This window comes from Sinocyclocheilus anshuiensis, unplaced genomic scaffold (assembly GCF_001515605.1).
Source record: "Sinocyclocheilus anshuiensis isolate Anshui unplaced genomic scaffold, SAMN03320099.WGS_v1.1 scaffold393, whole genome shotgun sequence".
In the NCBI taxonomy this organism is placed as follows: Eukaryota; Metazoa; Chordata; class Actinopteri; order Cypriniformes; family Cyprinidae; genus Sinocyclocheilus; species Sinocyclocheilus anshuiensis.
The window spans coordinates 238,554-261,562 of NW_015536501.1; the positions used below are offsets into that span (position 1 = coordinate 238,554).

General features: G+C 37.7%; 1 protein-coding gene across 1 annotated transcript in view; it reads left to right on the top strand.

Moving 5' to 3' along the window:
- Positions 1-716: 716 nt before the first annotated feature.
- LOC107688917 (CXADR-like membrane protein) overlaps positions 717-23,009 on the top strand; it is a 53,338-nt gene continuing 31,045 nt past the window's right edge. Inside the window, exon 1 of the mRNA XM_016486749.1 lies at positions 717-982. Within this exon, the coding sequence (XP_016342235.1) occupies positions 952-982 (31 nt within the window). The 5' untranslated portion in view covers positions 717-951. The remainder of the gene's footprint in view (positions 983-23,009) is intronic.

The following is a 23,009-nucleotide window of genomic DNA, read 5'->3' on the forward strand; positions in this document are numbered from 1 at the left end:
CCGCCAAAAACGTCACATGAGATTATGAGTAAATAGCATAGGCTACGTCTTAATTTTAATTTTGTTCTTCACACAGTACTATCATTAGTCTTCAGATTTAGAATATAGAGAAATATGGACTACATTTATGGTGTTTTTATACTGTTTAGAACTCGAATTTACATTTTTGGGAGAAGTATTTCTTAATTGCCACATTAGTCGCATTAAACTATCGATATGACCAGCCAGATTAATTACGCTACTCTTTTCCTTAAAATCCATTCGTCTCTTTATTAATCAACTGGTAACATTTTATACTATAACATGTTTAACTAGGCTAGGCTACTATGTTAGCAGTATATAGTAGCCTACCTAGGCTTACTACACTTAGGCTAGCCTATATCATTCATTAATTCAAAATGTCATTAAATGTAGCTTCACGTTTTCGTTTATATATTAATTTAAATATGCATTGGTTACTGCTCTGATAAGCGCAATGTTTGTTAATGGCTTTTAATTAAATTTCGGTTATTATAAAGTTTGCTTATTATAAAGTGCAATCATTTCATTGCAGGAGCAGTAAAGAGACTTGCATCCAATGGTCATCTATCTACATGTGTCCCGTAAGGAAATCTGCAACGGAAAGTGTTCTCCTTTAACTGCAGAGGTCTCCCCATCCCCTCTCACACCTTTACCAGCCCGTGGTTCTTTCCTACACAGAGCAAGAGGCGGAGGAGAGGACGGAGATCGTAGATACGCATCCTAGTTGAAGTCAATGAGAACTTCTCTTCGGAGGAAACGGGCGTTTGTGAAGGAGCTTCATGACGTTTGGAGATGCTTTTGATGGTCTCAGCCGGTGATATCGCTCCGTTCATGGTCAGAACAAAACTGAGAGACCATTTTAATGACCCAATGTGCTCGTTTTGAGGAGCAAAGGAGACGTTTCTGTAGGATTCTCAGTCCGGAGACGTGATGTCTGCCAGCGCTTGTGCCCTGCTCTTAGGTAAGTTTCCTCCTCGTGCTTGTGAGGGATGTTTTTGCAGCTCCTGTCAAATGTGATCAGTTGTAGAGATTTAGTAGAGTGGTAGACTCTGTAGTAGTTGATTTGTCCGGCGATATTGATAGTTTCTACTAATGTGACTTTTAGATCACAATTGGCAACAATAAGCGATCTGAGTATGGCAAGCCGTTTTAACATTTTCTTTAAACGAACTAATAAATATTTTTATGGACTACTTAATTTAAGTATTCCAATATCTCATTGTTTCTCATTTGCTAATATGCGTTCTTGTAGTGATTTGTATCTTTTTGATTAGCCTAGTTATTCAGTAATAGTATTTATTTCTATCCTGGTAACAAATTGCATATTTTTGCCATTGAATTTTATGGGGGTCTGTGGTTAAGATGTGAACTATTCTCTTCTGATTCTATTTCAGTTGTTACTGGTTTCTTTTTAAGTTTTACAAGGTACATTTAATTGTTTACTTATCATATGTAATGAAGTAGTCAGAATAACTATTTGAACTAGCTTAATCTTATTATTAAATTAAAATGGAATTAAATGTTAAAGTGGCATGCCATAACCAGGTAGGACTTCAATCTTCCTTTGTGTGCTGTATTATTCAGCATCCGCATATGCATTAATTTATTAATGCCTTCCTGTCCGTGAATTAAGTTATGCTTTTATGTGTTGTCGGCAAGTGGTCTTAGATGTATGCTTCTCAGCCTTTTCATAAACTCTCTGCGTTGCAATATTTTAATTGATACAGTACTGAAAGAGAACTAATTTAAGGTTGAATTTTAAGCTTAAAGTCAATTACTTTTATTTTAACGTAACTTTTTTCTTTATTTCTTCGTATTTCTGCAGTAGAGATGCAGATATTTAGTGTTTGAGTCTGACCACACAGGGTGAAGTCAGGTAAAAAAAGGACACTTTTTTGGTTTGAAGCCTCTGGTTTTGTCTCTGCACATTTTCCAGACTGCACTTTTTGTGTTAAGTCTGGTCCCTTCTATTATTTTAGGTTAAAATATGTAAAAAAAAAATAAAAAAAAAACTACTGTTTAAGCCCAAAAGCTGTTTAAATGTCAAAAGTCTTGTCCCGTGCCTGTCAGCACCACTATGTTCGGTTACAGTAAAATAGGCCAGTGATTCAAAGCCATCATTGTGAACAAAGAAATGAATGATGTGATGTGAAATGTTGCTATTATCATGTCAGGGTGTCTTACGTTTTCCTTTCAGTCCTCTGTAAAAGGATTTGTCCTGCACACCTTAGCAAACACAGAGCAATCAAATAATTTGATGAATGTCTTATACTATTGTGGCAACTGTTTAGAATAGTTTAGCGGTGACTGAATATTGAATCTTAAAGCACTGTGACTCACCAACCTTATTTGGCATATTTTACCTCCTGGCCTATTTTACCTGACATCATCCTAGATATAACTGGATTTGCATGTCCTTAAGGAAATGGCAGTTCTTAGTTGCATGTCAGCAAAATAATAGTAAAGTTTTAGGAAAGCTTAGGTTTTAGGCTTTGTTTCTGTGTAAATGAAATGTCGCATCAGCCCTAAACTTTGCTGTTGTCATGACATTTATGAGTGTCTTATTTCCAGCTGCAGGAGAATCAATACATGAGCTTGAAGTTGTGTGTAAGGCATTTTACTGGTAATGTGATATATTTTAGAGTGATTCTGGATGATCAATGAGAAAAAATACAAGGTGAGACTCAATTTTATCCATTGGGAATCGATCATGAAAACTGTTGAGAGGTGTTTGGAGTAGAGTGGTTGAAAATTAAAAGGGCTTGATGATATTAGGCGTAAAACAATTCAGAAGTGGATCAAGTCAAAATTACATTTGCGCTGTAAAACGCATGCGGAAATAGCACTGCATGTGCTTTAAAGGGGTCATCGGATGCAAAATTCACTTTACAAGTTGTTTGAACATAAATGTGTGTTGGAAGTGTGTGCACAACATCCGTCCTATAATGATAAAAATCCACCCAGTGTTTTTTTTTTTAATCCCTTCTCAAATCAGGCTGTTCTGAGATTCCTGTCAGAATTATGTAGTTCTGCACAGGCCCCTCCCACGATAGTTGATTGACAGGCCTGTCTTACCTTAGCTCCGCCCTGAGTGAGCTGTCATCGGTCCGCCATTGTGTCGACTCCAGTGCAGGGGAAGACAAGAATGTCTCCGATTAAGCAATTGAGATGTTTTATTGCTGGATGTAATAATGAACATAGCAGTCGTCATTTACTCCCGACATCTGAGCCGCTGAAGACGCAGAGGATTAACGTTACTTTCGTTTTGAAGGGAATACGCCGATCCTGATCTACCTAAATGCGTCTATATTCACGCGAATCATTCGTGATCCAGCTTCATCAACAGAAGAAGTGAGTATAAGGGTTTTTTATGAATCTTTGCAAATCGCCTTTCCTAATAACGTGCTAGTTAGCCAGTTTCGCGGCTGAAGTTTACAGTCTGCTCGTCACCCCACGGAAGAGAGGGGTGGGGTCAGCAGAGCTCATTAGCATTTAAAGCAACATGGACTTAGAATGGCTTGCTGAAAACGGAGCTGATAAAGGTGTTTTTTACTCTACCATTGAGAAATTTTAACCAAAGTATGTTATAGACTTTTCATTAAGACCCTAAAGAATCATATCAACTTGTGGGAAATGGGCATCCGATGACCCCTTTAAAACCACAACCTGTGTGCGTACTTTCACTGAAGTGTTGTGACTAGACAATAAGCGGCACAGAGAGATGCGAGGCGCTTGAGTCCTCAGACTCCGCAAACGCCACTGCAATTATCATGATGAGCGCTTTCATTAGTTGCATTAAAACAACTGTGCTAGACAAGCCGTGCAGACAACACAACATATCACGACACCATCATCCACACCCTGCAGATATGCCAACACAACACAAGAGAAGCTATCGGTCTACCTGTCTGTCTATCTAATGGCATTACATTTTCATTGGTTTGGGCTTTCTTCTGGAAATAATTGATCATTGTGTAATAGTAAAGAACATCTTATTCCCTGTAGCAGCAATTATCACTCCTGCAGTCCTAAATAGTTGTTTTCTTTGTTTGATTGTTTCTTTCTTCCCTGTTGCTCTAGTGCAGGGGTGCCCAACCCTGTTCCTGGAGATCTACCTTCCTGCAGAGTTCAGCTCCAACCCTGATCAAACACACCTGAACCAACTAATTAGGATCTGAAGGAGCACTTGATAATTACAGACAGGTGTGTTTGATAAGGGCTGGAACGGAACTCTGCAGGAAGGTAGATCTCCAGGACCAGGGTTGGGCACCCCTGCTCTAGTGGAAATACGCTCCTGAAGAGACAGCAATGGCAAGGTGATGTCATACCAAAATTAGTTGCTCTTTAGATTATATTCTAAAAGGGCTGAAGAGATGTTATATTATATCATATTATCCAGTTTTAAACTTTGTGCAACAGAATATTAGAGGTATACAAATTAGGCATGCACATTATATTGGTACCATGTCAATTATGTGCCGTTTTTTTTTTTTAATAAATTCACATTGTTTGATGTTGTGTATGCTCATTTCCACTGTATTTGTATTTAGATGACTTTTGCCATCATGTAGTGTTCACTAAAATTAATAAATAAAAAAACAAAATAACGCTAATAATATAACAACATTGTTAAATGTAATTATTAGCCAGTCGCAAAATGTAGCCTATATCCATTTTTCACACAAAAAAATCATCATTTGTAACATTTAAATCAATTGGTTTAGTGTTTTATTTTTCATTTATTTTGACAAAATAGTATAAAATATTAACATCAGCCTTTTATTCGTTTTTATTATCGTCCATACATTAATATAATTACATAACATAACAATAATTATTGCCTCATCAATATCGGTCAGAATTTTAATATTGGTGCTTCCCTAATATAAACAAAAGCTTTTGCATTGCTTAAAATTCACATTTGTTGCAGCATCTCAAATAAAGAGTGCGTTATGAAGCAGATCTTAGATCAGTCTATTTTTAGACGGATCTCCAGGGGCAGCAAAGTATCTGTCAAGTATAAAGATGACATGGGCATCTAGAACCAGAGGTCAGGAAATGACATCCTGCTGTGTGCTGCCTTCCCTCCCCCTCTCTCTCTCGCTCTCTCTCTCTCTCACACACTCTTTCTCTCTTGCTCATTCTTGCTCTCTCGTTCTCTCTCTGCCCTGTGAATGTTGCTGTCAAACAGACTTTAATAACAAAAGCTGTGTGTAGCGTTCTGAAATATGGAGTATCTCCTTACTTGACCTCAGTGTCTCTAACCCTACCCTTGATGAGACCATGACCGCCATTCACCGCCAGCATCTGCCTTTACTTAAACAAATGCAGTGAGATAATGGGATCATTTGTGTGCTGTAAAAAAAAAAAATTCTCCATGTCATAGTAAATGTTTTTCTCCCTAATATTTCATGGCAAAATAACATTAAAATTTAATTAGTTTGTTTATAATTTATTAATTTATGCTTGCTAAATGGATGTCCCGCATTACTTTTTCAGATTCCATAAATACTGTATAGTGCCTTCCTTAATGAATCCATTTGTACAAAGAAACTCGATACACTTCCCACAGGATTATGAACCATATTAAAGCGCCACCAACAAAAAGCTGGGAGTTACTAGCCTGTGTGTGCGTGTTTTTGGATGGCTCTGGTAATTTAGTTACTTAAGTCAGGAACTGTAGTGTGTTTTTTTTCAGTACCTAGCTCTAATTTAGCTCCTGATGAGCCCGGCTTCACATGGACCATGTCAGCTGTGTGTGTGTGTGTGTGTCCCCACGGGGCCCCAGCGCTGTCTTTAATTAGTAGAGCATATCACAGCAGGGCCAGCCCTCTCTGAGAGTTGTGTCATTCCGTTCAGAGAAATCACAGTGACATCCTTTCTCCCACCAGACACACAGCACCAGCCGCTTACCTCCTCTGTACACACACACACACACACACACAAACACACACACACAGAGTTTAACATGCACAGACTCGTACACATGCTGTATGTATCAGTCACACAGCTGTACACGTGCACAACACTTCCAGAAAACAGTCCGGCTGTGTTGCTGTATGTGTGAGTGTGTAATGGACTGTTTTGATGGGTGTCATGAAAGTGTGACATTGTACCTTGTCTTATTGACCGTATGACACCTTACCTTTGAAGAACAACATGTGAAGTCATCTAAAAAAAATAACAAATAAAAAGTTTTCAACATTGATAATAATAAGAAATGTTTATCGAGCACCCAGAGTAATGATGCTGAAAATTCAGCTTTGTTATTATAGGAATGAATGGTATGTAGCATATATTAAAATTATATAAAAAACAATAGTTACTTTATTTTTTCCCCCACAGTATTACTGTTTTTATGGTATTTTTGATAAAATAAATGCAGCTTTCTTTAAAAAAAATTAATTATATTTGTGTGTGTGTTGATCGACAGACAGACAGACAGACAGACAGATAGATAGATAGATAGATAGATAGATAGATAGATAGATGGATATCATGAGAGCATAGAGTGATCTTGTAAAGGATGTTTTACTGCCCCTCTGCCTGTCCCTTTGCTTTTAGTGTATGCTGGTCATCATTGCTTTGAAGTGTCTCATGGCACAGGCCACTCTGACCTACAAATCTCACAGCACTCAGAGACACGAGTGAAGAAAGCGGCCAGCAGATTGCAGAGGAGCGTTTCAGGCCCAGAGCTGGAATGATCTCCTTTACTCCTGGTTTTCCTGAGACACCGTGAAACGGTTTAGATTTACTGTAATCCAAACCACATGCTCTCACCTCACGCTTTCATTGTGGAAAAGTATTTCTTTCAAAATTATTTGGGGGAGGTTTGCATTTCAGCGTTAACTCTGGATTTATAGGCGGCATGAAGGGATGATGTTACCTGAGGCGCTGGCAATGATTTGCAGGGTGTTTTTTGAGAAAACACTTCTGATACTCTTTTAAGTTTATCTGTGTCTCTTGTTAGATTTTTTTTTTTCTTTTACTTTTGACCACCCTGAAGATGAATTTGTCCAGTTGGATATTTATTTCTACAAGAGTCGTGTTTCTTTAAAAACGGGAAAACAAGGACTAGTATGGAATATAATTTTTTCTAAGCTTTTAGTGCCAAGAATGAAAACTGAAATCACACCCCTCCTCCAGGAGTACAAACGATTCACTCCAAACATTTATTAACTCTGCTGTTCAGTGAAACGTGTTGTCCCTTTCATAAATGAGCAAAACCTTTTAATATGAGAAGCCAGACAAACAAAGAGTGATGGATATGTTTAAATGTATTAACTAATCTTGTGCATTACTTACTTCTAATTTAGTGTCTATAAATAACATCTGATGTCAATTAACGCTGATGAATTTGTATAATTTTTTATACTATTGCAGTAATGTATAGTGGAAACCTGGCAGGCAAGTCGCTGGAGTGTGGAAAAGCAGAAATATGAAGCTTTATGATTTTTTTTCTTTTTAAATGCACTTTTTGAGTTTTTTGAGCTAAATATTTTTTTTCTCCGTGGACGAACTTTTGGTTATGCATTTCTGATGCATAACATTGTAGTTGGCACACATGCTGGAAGAAGCTAATGAGGCTTTCGCCTTCTCTCCCTAATATATATATATTTTTTTTGCAGAACATATGGCACCAGCGCTTCTGTTTTTTTATGAGTCGTTAGACATAACTTCTTAATGAAATTGAGCCGTTCCACTGCACTGCACATGTGTGAATATTTTTGCTCTAATTGCTCCTGTTGCATCAATGCGTTCTGCTCACCTACAGAAACAAAAGCAGCAGCAGCAGCAGCAGTTTTTGCCATATCACATCGCTCATTCCTTCACGGCTAATACCCCCAGAAGGAACACCCACAGACTGCGTTTGGCAACTTTCTGATTATGGTGCAGGATTCTAGATGTATTTAATATTAGGTGTCCCTTGAACATAATACAGCACAGAAAGCACTGGGAAAATGCTAGTTCATTCGATATATTGTTTTTGGGCTTTTGCCACTCTTTAATGATATATAACATGAGACAGAAGGGAAACTGTAGTGGAAAGACAGATGGAATGGGATTAGAATACGGCGCAGATTAAATCAAACCCATCGCTGCATCCCATTTCGCGTCCTGAATAGTATGCAAGATTAAAACGAGTGCATCTAAGAAATTAGGGCTGCGTGATATGGCCAAAAATATTACCCGAATATTTTTTTTTCTCCATATCATACAATATTGATATTTATCACAATATTTAGTAATGATTAATGGATTAATGGAAATGCTTTGCACATGTTTGTTAGGCCTTGAGAATAAATGTAAACATAACTTGTTTGTTCACAGTTCACTCCACAGAGTACCTACCTCGAATTTAGTGGATTTTGTTTTATGATTTAATACACATTTATAATCAAATATGGCATCTAATGTAATTAATTAATAAACATGTAACAATTTAATAAAATGTAATCAAATTAAAATAAAACAATTAATTTACAACAAAACATTGAATTTTGTTATATTTTGTCAAGTAAGATGCAAATTCTGTTTTATAAAGGGGTCATATGATGTTTCTAAAAAGAACATTATTTTGTGTATTTGGTGTAATGAAATGTGTTTATGCGGTTTAAGGTTCAAAAAACACATTATTTTCCACATACTGTACATTATTGGTTCGCCTCTATGCCCCGCCTTTCTGAAACGTGTCGATTTTTACAAAGCTCGTCGGTCTGAAAAGCGAGGTGTGCTCTCATTGGCCAGCTATCCAGTGCGTTGTGATTGGCCGAATACCTCAAGCGTGTGACGGAAATGTTACGCCCCTTACCATATTGTGATGCCTTGTCCCGGCCGGAGTGACGAGACAAAAACATTAAAACCCATTATAAACGAGGCATTTGTTGCATCCAGTTGGGACATAATTACGGATTATAATGACTTGTACTGTCTTTTTACGCGTTGCATTGCATCGCGCCGCGTAAACATAAAACCAGAAATCTAAATCTAGTCGTGTCCTCTTTTGGAAGACCAAACAAAGTAGTTGGAAGGCCAAACAAAGTAGTTTCGCTTTCACAGCGAAACACTGCGTCACACACGGCGGCTTGAGTGAGCGGAGGCCGGAGGCCTAGAGTGAGCAGCGGCCGGCGGGCTAGAGTGAGCGGAGGCCGGCTTGAGTGAGCGGCGGCGGGAGGGCTTGCGGCAACCACATGTGACGACCCCGGGCTGGACTCCGCTTCGTCCACGGTGAAAGCCGATCCGGCGATCCACAGCGCGAAGTTGATGTATTTCCTCATCGACCAGCACGGATCAGCTCCAGGCATGACAAAGCGGATAACAAAGTAGTTTCGCTTTCACAACGAAACACACAGCGCCTTCACGACATGGCGGGGGCGGCAACAACAATACTACAGTGAGAATAAAAATTAAACCTTCTTTCTTTGCGTTATTCATCAAAAAGCATGTCTAATTAATTGAAATCATGATTACAATATTAAATAGTTTATTAAAAGTATAACAAACGAACATTTTTTAACGCCCTATGAAATATGTTTTATTTTTTCTCAAATTCAGTTTTATTTTTATCAAATTCTGTTTTCCATTAATTTTCTGGATTCCATTTTAATGGATTAATTCAATATTAATAATCAAAACCATCTCTAATTAATTGATTTTTATAATATATATATATATATATATAATTAATATTTATGTTAACATATATTATGTAAACATAATTTATTTATGTTTTTTCCAGACATACTCTGTTGTGTATTTACATGTTTCTGCTAAATAAATTCTGGTAAATTATTTTATCGGGTAAATATTCCTTTAAAAATAATGTTTTAATAATAATTTTATTAGCAGTAGTAGTACTATCATTATTACATTAAGTAATATTTCTGTCATGGTTTCTTCAAGTTAAACCAAACTTTAATTTTGACGGGTTGCCGTGAAAACCTTTAGGTTTAAGAAACTGTAAAATGCTGATGAAGTGACTCTCAGAGCAGTTCTAAAGATTATGTTCATGTGTTCATGTACTCATATATTGAGGCAGCAGAAGCTGAAAACACCGCATGCATGCAGTAAATAACACAACAAGTCTGCGTTATTCAGTCAGACATGCAGAAAATGCAGGATTCATATTTAAATGGCATTTTTGCGTATAATATTCACAGACACTAATCCATATCGCGTGTGTACTGGCCTACTTTGATGTATCCATCCAAAATTTGGCAAATGCCATGACATTCCGCATTATACAGTATATTCTGCGATTCCTTCTGCATTTTCCACATCACGGAAATCATAGGGCCCTACTCATTCACACAGAGACTTTATCAGATTTATCAGCAACATGCCTAATGACTGACTGACTGGCCTTTGTCATGTTTAATTCTGCTGTGTGATAGGCTATTCGAATAATCCATATTGAGTAAGCTTATTATCATCAACATAAATTTTATCGCCATCTCGATATGAGCCATATAAGCAACTGTATTCTAAAAAAACATAACAGGTTGAATTCACACAGTTTCCACTTCTAAACTGCAGTATTAGCATGTAAGTGGACCGTAGAAGGGCCTGCCTGAAATAACCTGAGTCTCTTGTCAGTAAAATTGGGTTCAGCCTCCCCAGCCCTCAGGAGCTGACACCTTCCTCCTATTGTTCGTTAAATACTGAGGGCTTTGTGTGTGTGCCGTGAAAAGCTATATTTTAAAATGACTGTCTGGTGTTATTTGCGGTACGGAGGAGGACGAGTCAATACAGGTGCTGCCGCGGCCGCGTGTCGGGCTGCTGTTTCCTGCTGTGTCTATTCTGAGCAGCTTTACCTTGGTGTTCATGCGGTGTGACAGCTTAACTGCAGTGCGCGTCCCTGCTGGAACAGACGAAAGGCAAAGGTCTCGCTTAGATGCCCGATCTTCCTCAGCGTGAGACGAAATCTGGCATTTAAAAAGAGGCATGCCATTTACTGCGTCCAGCAGCAGAGGAAAAGCAAGATCCTGGGAGAAATCTGGCATGGGATAAAAGGTTATGTTGATAATGTCATTTTTGTTTGATTTTACATTTTATAGACTCCTTTTTGAATTTCTAATAGAAATACATCAAGTTTTGCTGGCCCTGAGGAATAAGGTGGTTTAAAGGGATATTTCACTTGAAAAAAAAAGAGAGACAGAGATAAATCTGTTATCATTTACTCACTTTCATGTTGTTCCAAACCTGTATGATGTTAATTCCTCTGGAGAAAAAAATTAGAAGTTTAGTAATATGTTGACGCTGTCATTTTCAGTGTGCTCCAAAACCACCACCACTCAAGTAATTGTAAGTAAATGTAGTTATTGTGTTGTTCTTAAAGTCATATGATAGCTTTGTGAGAGGAAAATACCTATAGTAATTATTAACTAAAACTAAAACATTTTTGTTCCTTAAAATAAATGTTAATAATTGTTAAACTGATATAAAATAAAATATATTAAAACACTTATTTTATTTCAGTTGCCAAGGAGACATTGCTTATTTTTATTTAGTTTAACTTTATGTACTAAAATAACATCAAATAATAAAGCTGGAAATATAAAAACTAATTAAAACTTTTAATAAAAACATTCCTACTAGCATTGCAGTGATACTAAAATAACATTGGAAAAGAAATAAATTGTTGCTGTTTTACTGATAATCATTCTAAACCTTCATTCACGTTTTTATTCACATTCATGAATATTCAAATCCTGTGAATGAAAAAACGTGCTATGGTGGAGTGGGACATTTTAATTTATTATTATTATTTTTTTAATTTCCTCTCACAAATCTGTTGTATGATTTGAAATACTGCGCACACATGGCATTTTATGGCATTTTACGGTGCATTTTTGCTTGACACCCTCTGGTAAGTATTCAATTTCATTGTATGAAAAAGAGTAGCTGGAACATACAGTATGAACCTACTGCCAAAACATCTCCTTTTATGTTCAGCAAAAAAGAATGGCATGAGAGTGAGCAAATAATGACTATTGCTTTAATCACTGGAAAACATCATAGCTGAAGTCTTTCCTGAAGTCACAATAAAGAGAAATCCATCGAAGCGAGCAGGGCGGTATGGAATAACAAGGGTCTTCCATGGGCTGAACGTCTCTTGATTAAACAAACATTACTCATGTCAACAGCGTATGTCTCTTTCTCTCTCTCCATTGGCCTCTCCTCTGTACTGCTCCTGTGACTTTGACTAATGCTGAAACCAGGGCAGAGTTTCCACTGCCTCCCCTTAATGAGCTAATTAAGTCCATGGCTTGCGGTTTTAAAGTAGCTGTTGGTAGGCAAAGGAAATCTCAGCAAACATGCCGACTTTAGGTTTGCATGGAAGAGCATCTCTGACATTACACAGGCCTCTCTCAGCGAGAGAAAAAGAGATTCATATAAGAGATTTATGAAGACTGTATTACCGAATGGCTAATAATTAAACTTTGCCATCACAAGAATAAATACAATTTTAAAATATATTACACTGAACAAAATTATAAACGCAACACTTTTGTTTTTGCCCCCATTTGTCATGAGCTGAACTCAAAGATCTAAGACTTTTTCTATGTACACAAAAGGCCTATTTCTCTCAAATATTGTTCACAAATCTGTCTAAATCTGTGTTAGTGAGCACTTCTCCTTTGCCGAGATAATCCATCCACCTCACAGGTGTGGCATATCGCATGTTGTAAATTGTACAGTTTGTTAATCTCCACGCGAAACTAATGTGCTGCTACATTGCTGCACACGGACAGAACACACAAGCTCACACATAACAAACAGATCGCGCACACACATTCAGGAATGAAGAAAATTTGGTCAATGCTGTCCTGTGATTTATCAGCTTAAAAACGGAAAAGTTACAGCATATTCTTTCCGTTTCTGAAGTAACTACAACCCTCAGCTTCACCATAGTAGAGACGAAAGCGAAGGCGGAGCGGTGTTTCTGATCAGTGGAGCGAGGAGTGGAGCAGGAGCGGGAAATGGTGAACTCGGAGCGGAGTGATTATTGAATGCTTGGAGCGCGGAGGGGAAATTGTTGCCGCTCCACTCCGCTCACATACTCTGACCACAACAGAAGTACAGAATTCACTTAAAGGGTTAGTTAAGACGACTTGGAACCCTCAACTAGGAGTCACGCAATACCTGGTCTATCAAAACTTCATGCAACCCTTCATTTTTTGGCCTCTGGTTCTTTTCAACATACTGTGGCAGCTTTATTTGTTTATTTGCGACTACGCTAATTTGCGCTGCGCTTGGTATATTGCGTAGGTCGATATGTAAATGAGATGTTGTGTCTGTGTTCTTTAACGGGTTAGTTCACCCCAAAATGAAAATTCTGTCATTAATTACTCACCCTCATGTCGTTCCAAACCTGTAAGACCTTCGTTCATCTTCGGAACACAAATTAAGATATTTTTGATTAAATGTGAGAGCTCTCAGACCTTGCATAGACAGCAACACAACTGTAATGTTCCCAGGTCCAGAAACGTAGTAAGGACATCGATAAACAGTCTATGTGACATCAGTGGCTCAACTTCAGTTTTGCGAAGCTACGAGAATACTTTTTGAGCACAAAGAAAACAAAAATAACATAATTTATTTAACAATTCTTCTCCCCCGAGTTACGTCTTCCGCCATTTCAAGATGGCGCGAATTACAATCTCTGACACAGGAGATTCTGACCAACTTTGACGGCGTCGTCCGATCTCGTCTGACTCATGTGAGATGAGTGATGCATGAGGGGTCTGTTGATAATGAGTCTGCATTCTTTGATGTCATGGATCAGCATTAGAAAGATCCGAGATGACCTTGCGTTATGCAAACACGGGACACCTCACTCTTCATAAGGGGAATGACTTTATAGATTCTATGTGCATCGTCGAGTACATGAGCGGAAAGCTAGCTGGAGGGAACGACTGTGTGTGTGTGACTGCTCATCCCATGCTGTGAATGTGTGAGAGACAGATGTCAAGGTTAGCTGACATGAAGGCACAGTGCATTCTGCCGTCAGCGTGTGATCTTCAGAAAAGGAGAGGAAGAAAGAGGCTGTGTGTGCAATGGAAAACTAGGCTTCTGCTCACTGCATACTAACAGTATATACTATGTACTTTCTATTATTTTAAGTTAGCACGTTAAACAGTATGCACAGGGTCCAAATTTATTTATTTTATTTTTTGGCACACCTGCCAATGACAAATTAACAAAGAAAAATTACACCGGTAAGTATTTCTTACTAGCAGTGCTTTTTTAAAATAATGTTATCTATTATTATATTTTATTTAATGAATCTGTCATCATTTACTCACCCTTATGCCGTTCCAAACTTGCATGACTGACTTGCTTCTGCTGAACACAACTATTGAAGAAATGCTGATATTTTGAACAATTTTAATAACCAGTTTTGGTTCCCATTGACTTCCATAGTATTTTTTGTCCGTACAGTGGAAGAAAATTAAGCCAAAATTGTCTAGTTGCCAACATTCTTTCAAATATCTTCTTTTGTGTTCCAGAAGTTATACAGGTTTGGAACTGCATAAGGGTGATGACAGAATTGTAATTTTTTGGTGGACTATCCCTTTAAGACACTGAAATTCAGATAAACATGCTTAAAATTAGATTGACACCATTTATTATGTTGCAGTTCCTAATAAAGTTAATGGCTGACTGGTGAGCAACTCAAGTTATGTATATTATATACAAAACGAAGCAAATTTTTGTCATATTTGCTGCTTGCCGAGTGTTAATTTTGGACCCCAAGTGTGTATTATGCAATGTACTTTCCAACAACAGTTTACTACATAACATCATCATATTGCATGTTTAATTTGGCAAGTTGCATCTAATTCATCTCAGTAATAGCTATAATTATTCTGCATTTTCATTCAAGTTTTTTTAAGTTTTTGTTTTTTGAAAAAATGGCAGCTTTTAGCAGTCTGATCTAATAATGAGTCCAAAGGTTGCATAATACTTCTGATTTATTCATCATATTTGGAATGGACGGTCATGTTGAGTGCAGTGCTTTGTGAGATATAATATAATACTCTGCAATATGCTTTTTTGTAGCTACTAAATGTTGAACATCTGAATAACAGAATAAAAGAATAACAAAAAAATCCCACAGTGTACATATTGCATACTGCAGAAGTAGTAAGAGTAGTTTTGTTGGCCTGAACAGGCAGAGAGAAGTGAGTCTTGCCTTTTTTGGAGTGAGAATATTTGATTTTCTTTCATTATCTGCCAAATTGCCGCTGTCTTCTCTTCTAAGTAGAGCCAGGTGTTTGGCAGGCTTGTCTTTTTCTCTTCCACTTTCTTTCACCTTCCTGTCGGCCCACCTGGCTTCCTGCCTCTCTGTAGTACTCTGGCTCAGCTGGAGAGGTTAGTCTCAGAGGACATCACATCAGACCCCTCCCCTCGCTCTGTTATATTACAGCATGTCATGTTCCCAATTTAAATGCCAACTGGACTGAAGATGCCATCACTGCAGCATGATCACGTCCTCTGTCCGTGACACTTTTATGAGAGGTAGAGCGAGACTGTAATCACAGGACCACAGCCACTCTTACTGCCCTGTGTGAGCGACTGAAAATAAATCAGGTTACATTTCATTCTAAAATCAGAAATTGTGGTTTCTATTAAGACGATTAAGCCTATTTTAGAACCTTTAAGATGTTCTGCATTATGAGATGCACATTTTGTGCAAATATTTTTATGATAATTTAGTCACAAATTCTCATTACCATAGTGCATCTAGATTTTTTAGTTTTTTATTGTTAGTGTTATTGTTTTCAATATTGATTATAATAATATAAACATTTTTTAAATCATTTGAAAACACATTAAAAAAAAATTATAATTATTTTGTTAAATTACTGTAATATGCATGAGATTAATATGCTTTACAGTAAGGCTTATTGTCATTAAAGTAGTATTAATTATCTATATCTATCTATCTATGTTATCTATCTATCGTTCTATCTATCTAAGCAAAAAATGTAATAAGATTTAATAATAACTATGTACACACAACAAAATTACTAATTTTAACTAAAATGAAAATTAAAAATAATTCAAAATATTAACAAAAACTATAATAGTATCTAAAAAATAACACTGCACTATATATATATATATATATATATATATACTGTATATATATATATATATATATATATATATATATGTCACACCCACACTTTAAGTTACTAGTAAAATCACAATTAGAGTTATAGGAAGCTTGAGCCTGTTTATCAATTCACCTGAAGTCAGCAGCTTTCATAATTAATGTGGCTTGTTTATGTTTGTTTGTTTGTTTTACCTCTCATGTGCTCAGAGAGAGATGTGCTTGCTCAAGTCAATTAATGCTGCAAGGGTCCTCACAAAATCAATGCAAAACTGCTGCGCTAATTTAATTATTTCCTGTCTCACACATGGGAGAGAGAGAGAGAAGCGCTTAGGAAGTGAACCCGAAAAAAGACACGCTCAGCCTGACCCTGAATTTTTGTCCATTTCAGCAGCTACATCTTCTTTATGATTGGATTTTCACTCAACCACAGTTAAATGCTTTATTTCTGTGTTCGGTTACAGAAAGGAAGTGTGCTAGAACACTAAAGCCACATGCTTTTGTATAAATTAGGTTTTGAGACACATAATCAATAATACATAAATTCTAATTGCTAAAGGTCACTTATTGAGCTCATTTCCATAGTAACAGGATTTAAGTACACCCCTAAAGCTTCTGACTAATTTTAACATGACGATTGTGCAGAATCGATCAATTACCAGCATGATGCAATCGATTCAAAATGAAATATTGATTTAATTCTCTTGAGTTTATTGAAGTCAACACTGCATTAGTGCTCAAATTTTATTATAATTTTTTTCCATGTTGAAATTGTCCTATTAAAGTTTAATTTAAAACTATTCCATTTGTAGATGAATCAGACAATATTTCACCATCTTTCTTGACTAATTATTTGATAAGACTGCCAAAAACAATTTTAACGCAACAGTTAATTAAAAATAGTTTAAGAGTATAAATAAATAACAATATGATAACTGGACACCTCATGCATGTGACCTGTTGTGATTTTGCAATTCTGTGAGGGCCATGCTGAAGTTTAAATTGTTATTCACTTAAAAACATCCCCTCAGTCATTTGCTCTTAAAGCTGCTGGGACATCAAACTGTTTTTACTCATCAGATTTAAATATGCGAATGCACAAATGAGATTTAAAGGCTATGGTAGAGGCCATCTTAATTACCCATCATCCCAGTGGTGAACAAGAGACACACAGTCCATGGTCTGACCAGATGCTGGAGATGATGACATTGGCCAGGTGTTTTGCATGCTGTGAAGCCTTCCTGTTGCTAATACTCTGTGGTTAAGGTATTTCAGGTTGTGTTTTGTGTGCATTTTTTGTGAACAGCAGCAGTTTTTCTGTCTCTTTTCTGGTGGGTTTAAGTTTGTTATGATGGCTCTGTAATGAGCTCACACTATTATGCCTGCTCATAATAACTCCCAAAATGTTCATATCTCTCCACTGTCTCCGGTGGATATCAGCGCAGGCCTTTGAAGTTTTCTCGCACTATTCTGAGTTCACTCATGTGATTCATTTAGTTTCAGTTTTGGGTCCTCTGTTTTCGCCACACTCCTGAACTGATATGTTCAAATACGAGACGTGTCGGAGCTCCAATTAACTCCGAAGCTCATTAGGAAACAAAACAGAATGGAGTGGCACCTACAGTAATGGTACGGAGAGTGAACACAGAGGAGCAGTTTGCCTTTTTAAGTTCTCTGCTCTTTTCCCAGAGTTCCACAGCGTTTATTAGGAGGTGGTTGGAGAAGTATTTCATATTATTTCACAATGAGCTTCCGTTATCGTCCTATTAGTCCCATAAAATGATTTATGCTGCAGCTGCTTTGTTAGTTTTATCGCAGACTTTCCTTGGGCGTTTTTTGGTTTCCAAATGAATATTGAACAGAAAATAGCTTTTCACCCCAATGAATATAGGTAGATTTTTTTTTTAACATTGATAACAGAATTGTCACGGCTCACTACTGTGAGGAGCACGGAGCAAGGAATGAGGAGATGCAGAGTCGAATTCAAACTTACAGACTTTAATAATATCCAGGGAAACAGGAAAACACACGTAGCAAGGGTAGACATCAACAATTCCAGACAAGGGAGAACAGAATGGGCTAGAACTCAAATAGGGCAGATAACGAGGGGCAGACAGGTGAGGAGGATAACTAATAACAAGGAACACCTGGAATAAATAGAAGTAAATGGGAACAGGAACCGGAAGGACCAAATAAGGGCATAAAGAAACAGGAGGCAGGAACACAGGGAAAACAAAACAAAAACCGACGTGACAAGTGACAAGAATCTATTTCCTTTCTTTTTTTCCCAAATGACTTGTGCACTATATTCCCAGTCTGTCAATTTTTATTAACTTAGCCATTACTGAGGAGACATTTTTATCACATGCTGCTCAAAGCCACTTGGATGTCTAATCTGGTTAAAATGTTTTTATGCAACAAATTTGAGCATGCAAATGCACAAAGGAGATTTATAAGCTTTTAGGACAAGCTTTTCAATGAGAAATAACTAACAAAACTGTAGTTAAATTTTATTTGAATTTTTTATGGTTTTACATTTAACTGCAACTGTAATAACCCTGGTTCACGTTGTTCTTTTTCATACGTTCTTCAAAACATCTCCTTTTGTCTGAAGGAGAGTGGCATTTACTTCATTGTGGAATAGAAGAGGAATATCGTTGCTGCAGTTTTTGATTTGCGTGTAATGAAAGCAAAAGCCGAGACCATTCAGAGAGCAACAGTAGAAATGAGCTCTTTCAGTGTCAGTCTTCGTTTCTTGAAAGCACAAGGCTGTCTGAGTAACTCTCCATATTTGGATGTTCCTCACACATTTTCCCTGTGATATTAATGAGATGCTACAACAGAATTAATCACCGTCTTTGTGGCTCTCCACTGTGAAAAGCTCTTCATTAGAATACAGCTCCTTTATGCTGCGGTAATTCAGTGCCTTTCTTTCATAATTCTGCTTGACGATATAATTCAAGCGTTTATCATCCAAAGACAGAGAACAATGTCCGTTATATTTTCCTCTGTGGACTCTGCGTTCCACTGAGCACTGCAAAAATTTTACACCACTCAATAAATTCCACTAAGATCAGCCTGTCTTGAATGGAATGAGGAGTCCTGATGGGGCTGAAACAGTGCTGATCTTCATGTACTTCCACAGGATTTAAGGTTACTATAGAAGTTTAGACCAGTATTGTGCATCCCTAACTATACTATACTTCTTTACTGTAGCTTTGGTTTTACTGAACTGTTGCACTATTTTGAAATACGCTGAGCTACTACTGTGCTTCTGAGCATGTAGTTAGGAAATAGTTGGAAGTGTCACTTCTGCAAGTTACTTTTAGTTCCACCACCGGAGATTAGTGTGCAGAGAAAGTGAGAAAGAGTCAAGCTGGCCTCGGTGGAGCTCAGTATGAATCCTGTAAGCCCATGATCTGTGGCCAGTGGTGTTGGCAGTGTAAATGGTCAGCTCTCAAGGCCTCTGTGAGCCCAGACATGGCAGACTGACTCAAAGGGGACTGGAGGGATCAGCAGAACATGTTTCTGACGATTGTACAAATGTGTTCCACAGCCTGAGCCTCAGAAGTCACATATGTTCACAGACATACAGGCCAGCACCCATCACATGTGCCAGCTTTTGGTGCCATGCTTCTGGACCATCAGAGGTGGGTAATGTTTGTAATGGGTATAAAACCAGAGCAGATGAAAGCAGATTGTTGTGTGTATCTTGTGGGCACTGGCTGGAAATGCAGATGTCCTGGAAAAAATAATAATTGGATTGTAAACAGGCTTCTCATTACTAACATTATGATTTGATCAAGCTTGATAGCTGGAACGGACAATGACGCTGATGGGACTTTTGCTTGAAAATACAAATTTTCTAAAGCAAGCTCATTAGGGAAACGTTGGGAATAAATATGTCCATTAGACGTCATGAAGTTGACATGAAGTTTTAGTATTGTGGCGACTGCAAAGCATTAACTCTTATAGATGAAGTTTCTATTTTGGCATTGATGGTTCCATGAAGAACCTTCAACATTCATGGAAGCTTTTCATCGCACAAAAGTTTCTTTAAGGTTATTAAAATATTCTTCACAATAAGAAAAAAAAATGGTTCACTGAAAGGTTCGTTGGGGAACCAAAAATTGTTCTTCTATGGCATCACTGCAGAACCCCCTTTTGGAACCTTTATTTTGAAGAGTGTGGGTTTGGCTGGCCAGAGCACTGCAGCTCTCTCAGAGACAGCCAGTGACGAGAAGTTTATTAAACACATTGCACAGGCTGCTAATAACAAAAGAGAGACACACCGTAGAGGCCGTAGGGAGCTAGAAACAACTATTCCACCAGTGTGTGTGTGTGTGTGTGTGTGTGTGTGTGTGTGTGAGAGAGAGAAAGAGCGGGCATTCTTTACACACAGCTTGAGGTGTTTCCCATCTGCCACATGGTAATTCTGACAGCTTTCACAGTAACAGAGATGGATGAACTGGTTACATTTACAGTTTTCCATCACAACTGCCTTTTCTCCTATGTTTCTAGATATCCAAAATCATTCTTTCCTCAAAACATACTTTACAGAAAAACATACATTGATAATAAGAAATGTTTCTTGAGCACCAAATCAGCAGATTAGAATGATTTATGAAGGATCATGTGACACAATGAAAATTATGTTAAAAATTATATTTTTTAAAAGTGTTTTATCTTGGAAGTACATGCATTGTCTTCACCATTAATTATAAGATTGTTCAAAACACCATTTTTTCATTTTTATTATTTTTGCTCTAAAAGTAGGAAACTCTATCGCCCCCTTGAGTACTGAGGTTTGCTACCGCCACAGTAATGCACGAAAGCATGTTAGCTATGTAACTGACACCACACAATTGCATAGAATATGTTTCCGCCATAAGTTTATTCTGTGGTCTCTCTTTCTGCTCCACAGAGGGGATCCAGTTTAAGAAGGGAGGAAATACTTTTGTGTGTCAAACACTTTCTCTCCTTTTCCCTCCCTCACTCTCAGTTTCTTATTATTGATTCCAATATTATTCTTCACCATTCATGCATAGCTTGACCACCCATAATTCCTTTATCGATTAATTCATTTATTCATTCATTCGTAGTTGTGAATTAAAACTGTCATACCGGAAGAACTCATCTTACGTTCAGGATAGAGAGTGTTTGTCCACATTGAGTTTCGCGTTTTTCGAAACTCAATATTCCATTAACATCGTGGCTCATAATATCCTGCTTTGATTGGTTTCAGTTGTCTATTTGTGAGTAAAGTGATTGCAGTTTACTGCATCTCAGACCGGAGACCACCTCTGATCAGTTTGGAAACCGGATCAATTTCCATATACATCAAAACCGGTTCTCGGATTAGCTGCCAGCACCGTCGCCGCGACTGATCTATACGTGCCTCGTTGGTGGGCAGAGGCAGATTACGCTCAGGTTTGAGACTCCTAACTCACACAGGCGTTGGAGTCTTTCCACCCACCTGACAGACGTGGAATGCCCAGGGCTCTGAATGATGATCACAGTTAACATGACAAGCTGTGACTATCAATCGCTCCGGCCTGATTAAAATACTACGTGACGAATCGTATTTACCGGCCAGAGGTACTTTTTATAGGAAGCGACGCTTGGTTCCACACGTGGGTGTGAAGCTGAGGTCAGTGGCGCTCTGTCGCATTCCCAAGCGGCAACCTCCCGCTCTCTCTCGTGAAGCCAACAAGGAAGTGACTTAAACTGTAATTCATCAACTGGCTGCTAGAGGCTGGCTGCAAAAGGGAGTCAATCCAATAGACTCCCCATGTTAAAATGCCCAACTTTACAGCAGAAAAAAACATGTTTACAGCCTGGTTCAAAAAATTAATTTGGTCTATATAGCTAATTTTGCCCTTGATGACAACTGTGAGGGGGCTGAATTTTTTTAAAAACACCATCACCAAAAAAAGGGCACTTCGGAGTGTAAGGGCAAAAAGGGCATGTGCTCTGCACAGGTTGAGCACTACCTGTGCACGTGCCTGGTCTATGCGCATTCCTCATAGATCTCCCGAAAGCGTGCTGTCATTCTGCGGTGAACGCACACTCACGTTATGAAAGAATAGTAGTGGAAAACGTCTTTCGCGGCAAGCCGTGATTTGTCTTTGGTAAAGAGAGAGGAATAGAGAAAACAATTAAGAGCGAAAATCGTCCACTAGTGCATCTGCGATTCAGTTACAGTGTGTCTCAGCGGCTTGGTGGTAGAACATAAATCTGAGTGCAGGCTGAGTCATAAACCTGGCGGGATATGAAACCCCAGCGTAGTGCATGATGGGATAGTTTACTGGGCACTGTAAAAGTGCCTCAGATCGCCAAATATCCCAATTACTATCTCTTAAATACTTGGCTAGTCTGTTTTTTCCCTTTCCGTAATCCAGAATTCCACACCAATTTCTAAAAAGACCACAATCCCAACAAGAAATCTTGACTAATGTACTGCTGACATATGAAATAATAGACAGAAAAATCTCTTTTTATAAAATGATACAGTTCATTGAACCTAGACAAAAAAAAAACAGTTTGCATGTGTTTTTTGTTGAGTATCATAATTAATATTTGAGGTTTTTATGCCTCACATAATATGAAATATGGATCTCATACTTGAGGAGGGAAAAAGTTCTGATAGCTTATAATATTAATCATTGAGATTTTGACACTGAAAAAAAGATTTATCGAAAATTGTAATTAAAACATATGCATATGAATAAAATAAAATAGAGTACATATAAATATCTGTTGTCACTGTATCTCCCAATAATATATGTCTCAATGATATGGAAACATATAATGCATTGCAATACAATGACAATTGAGCGATGAACAAATAAACATTCCTCAAAAA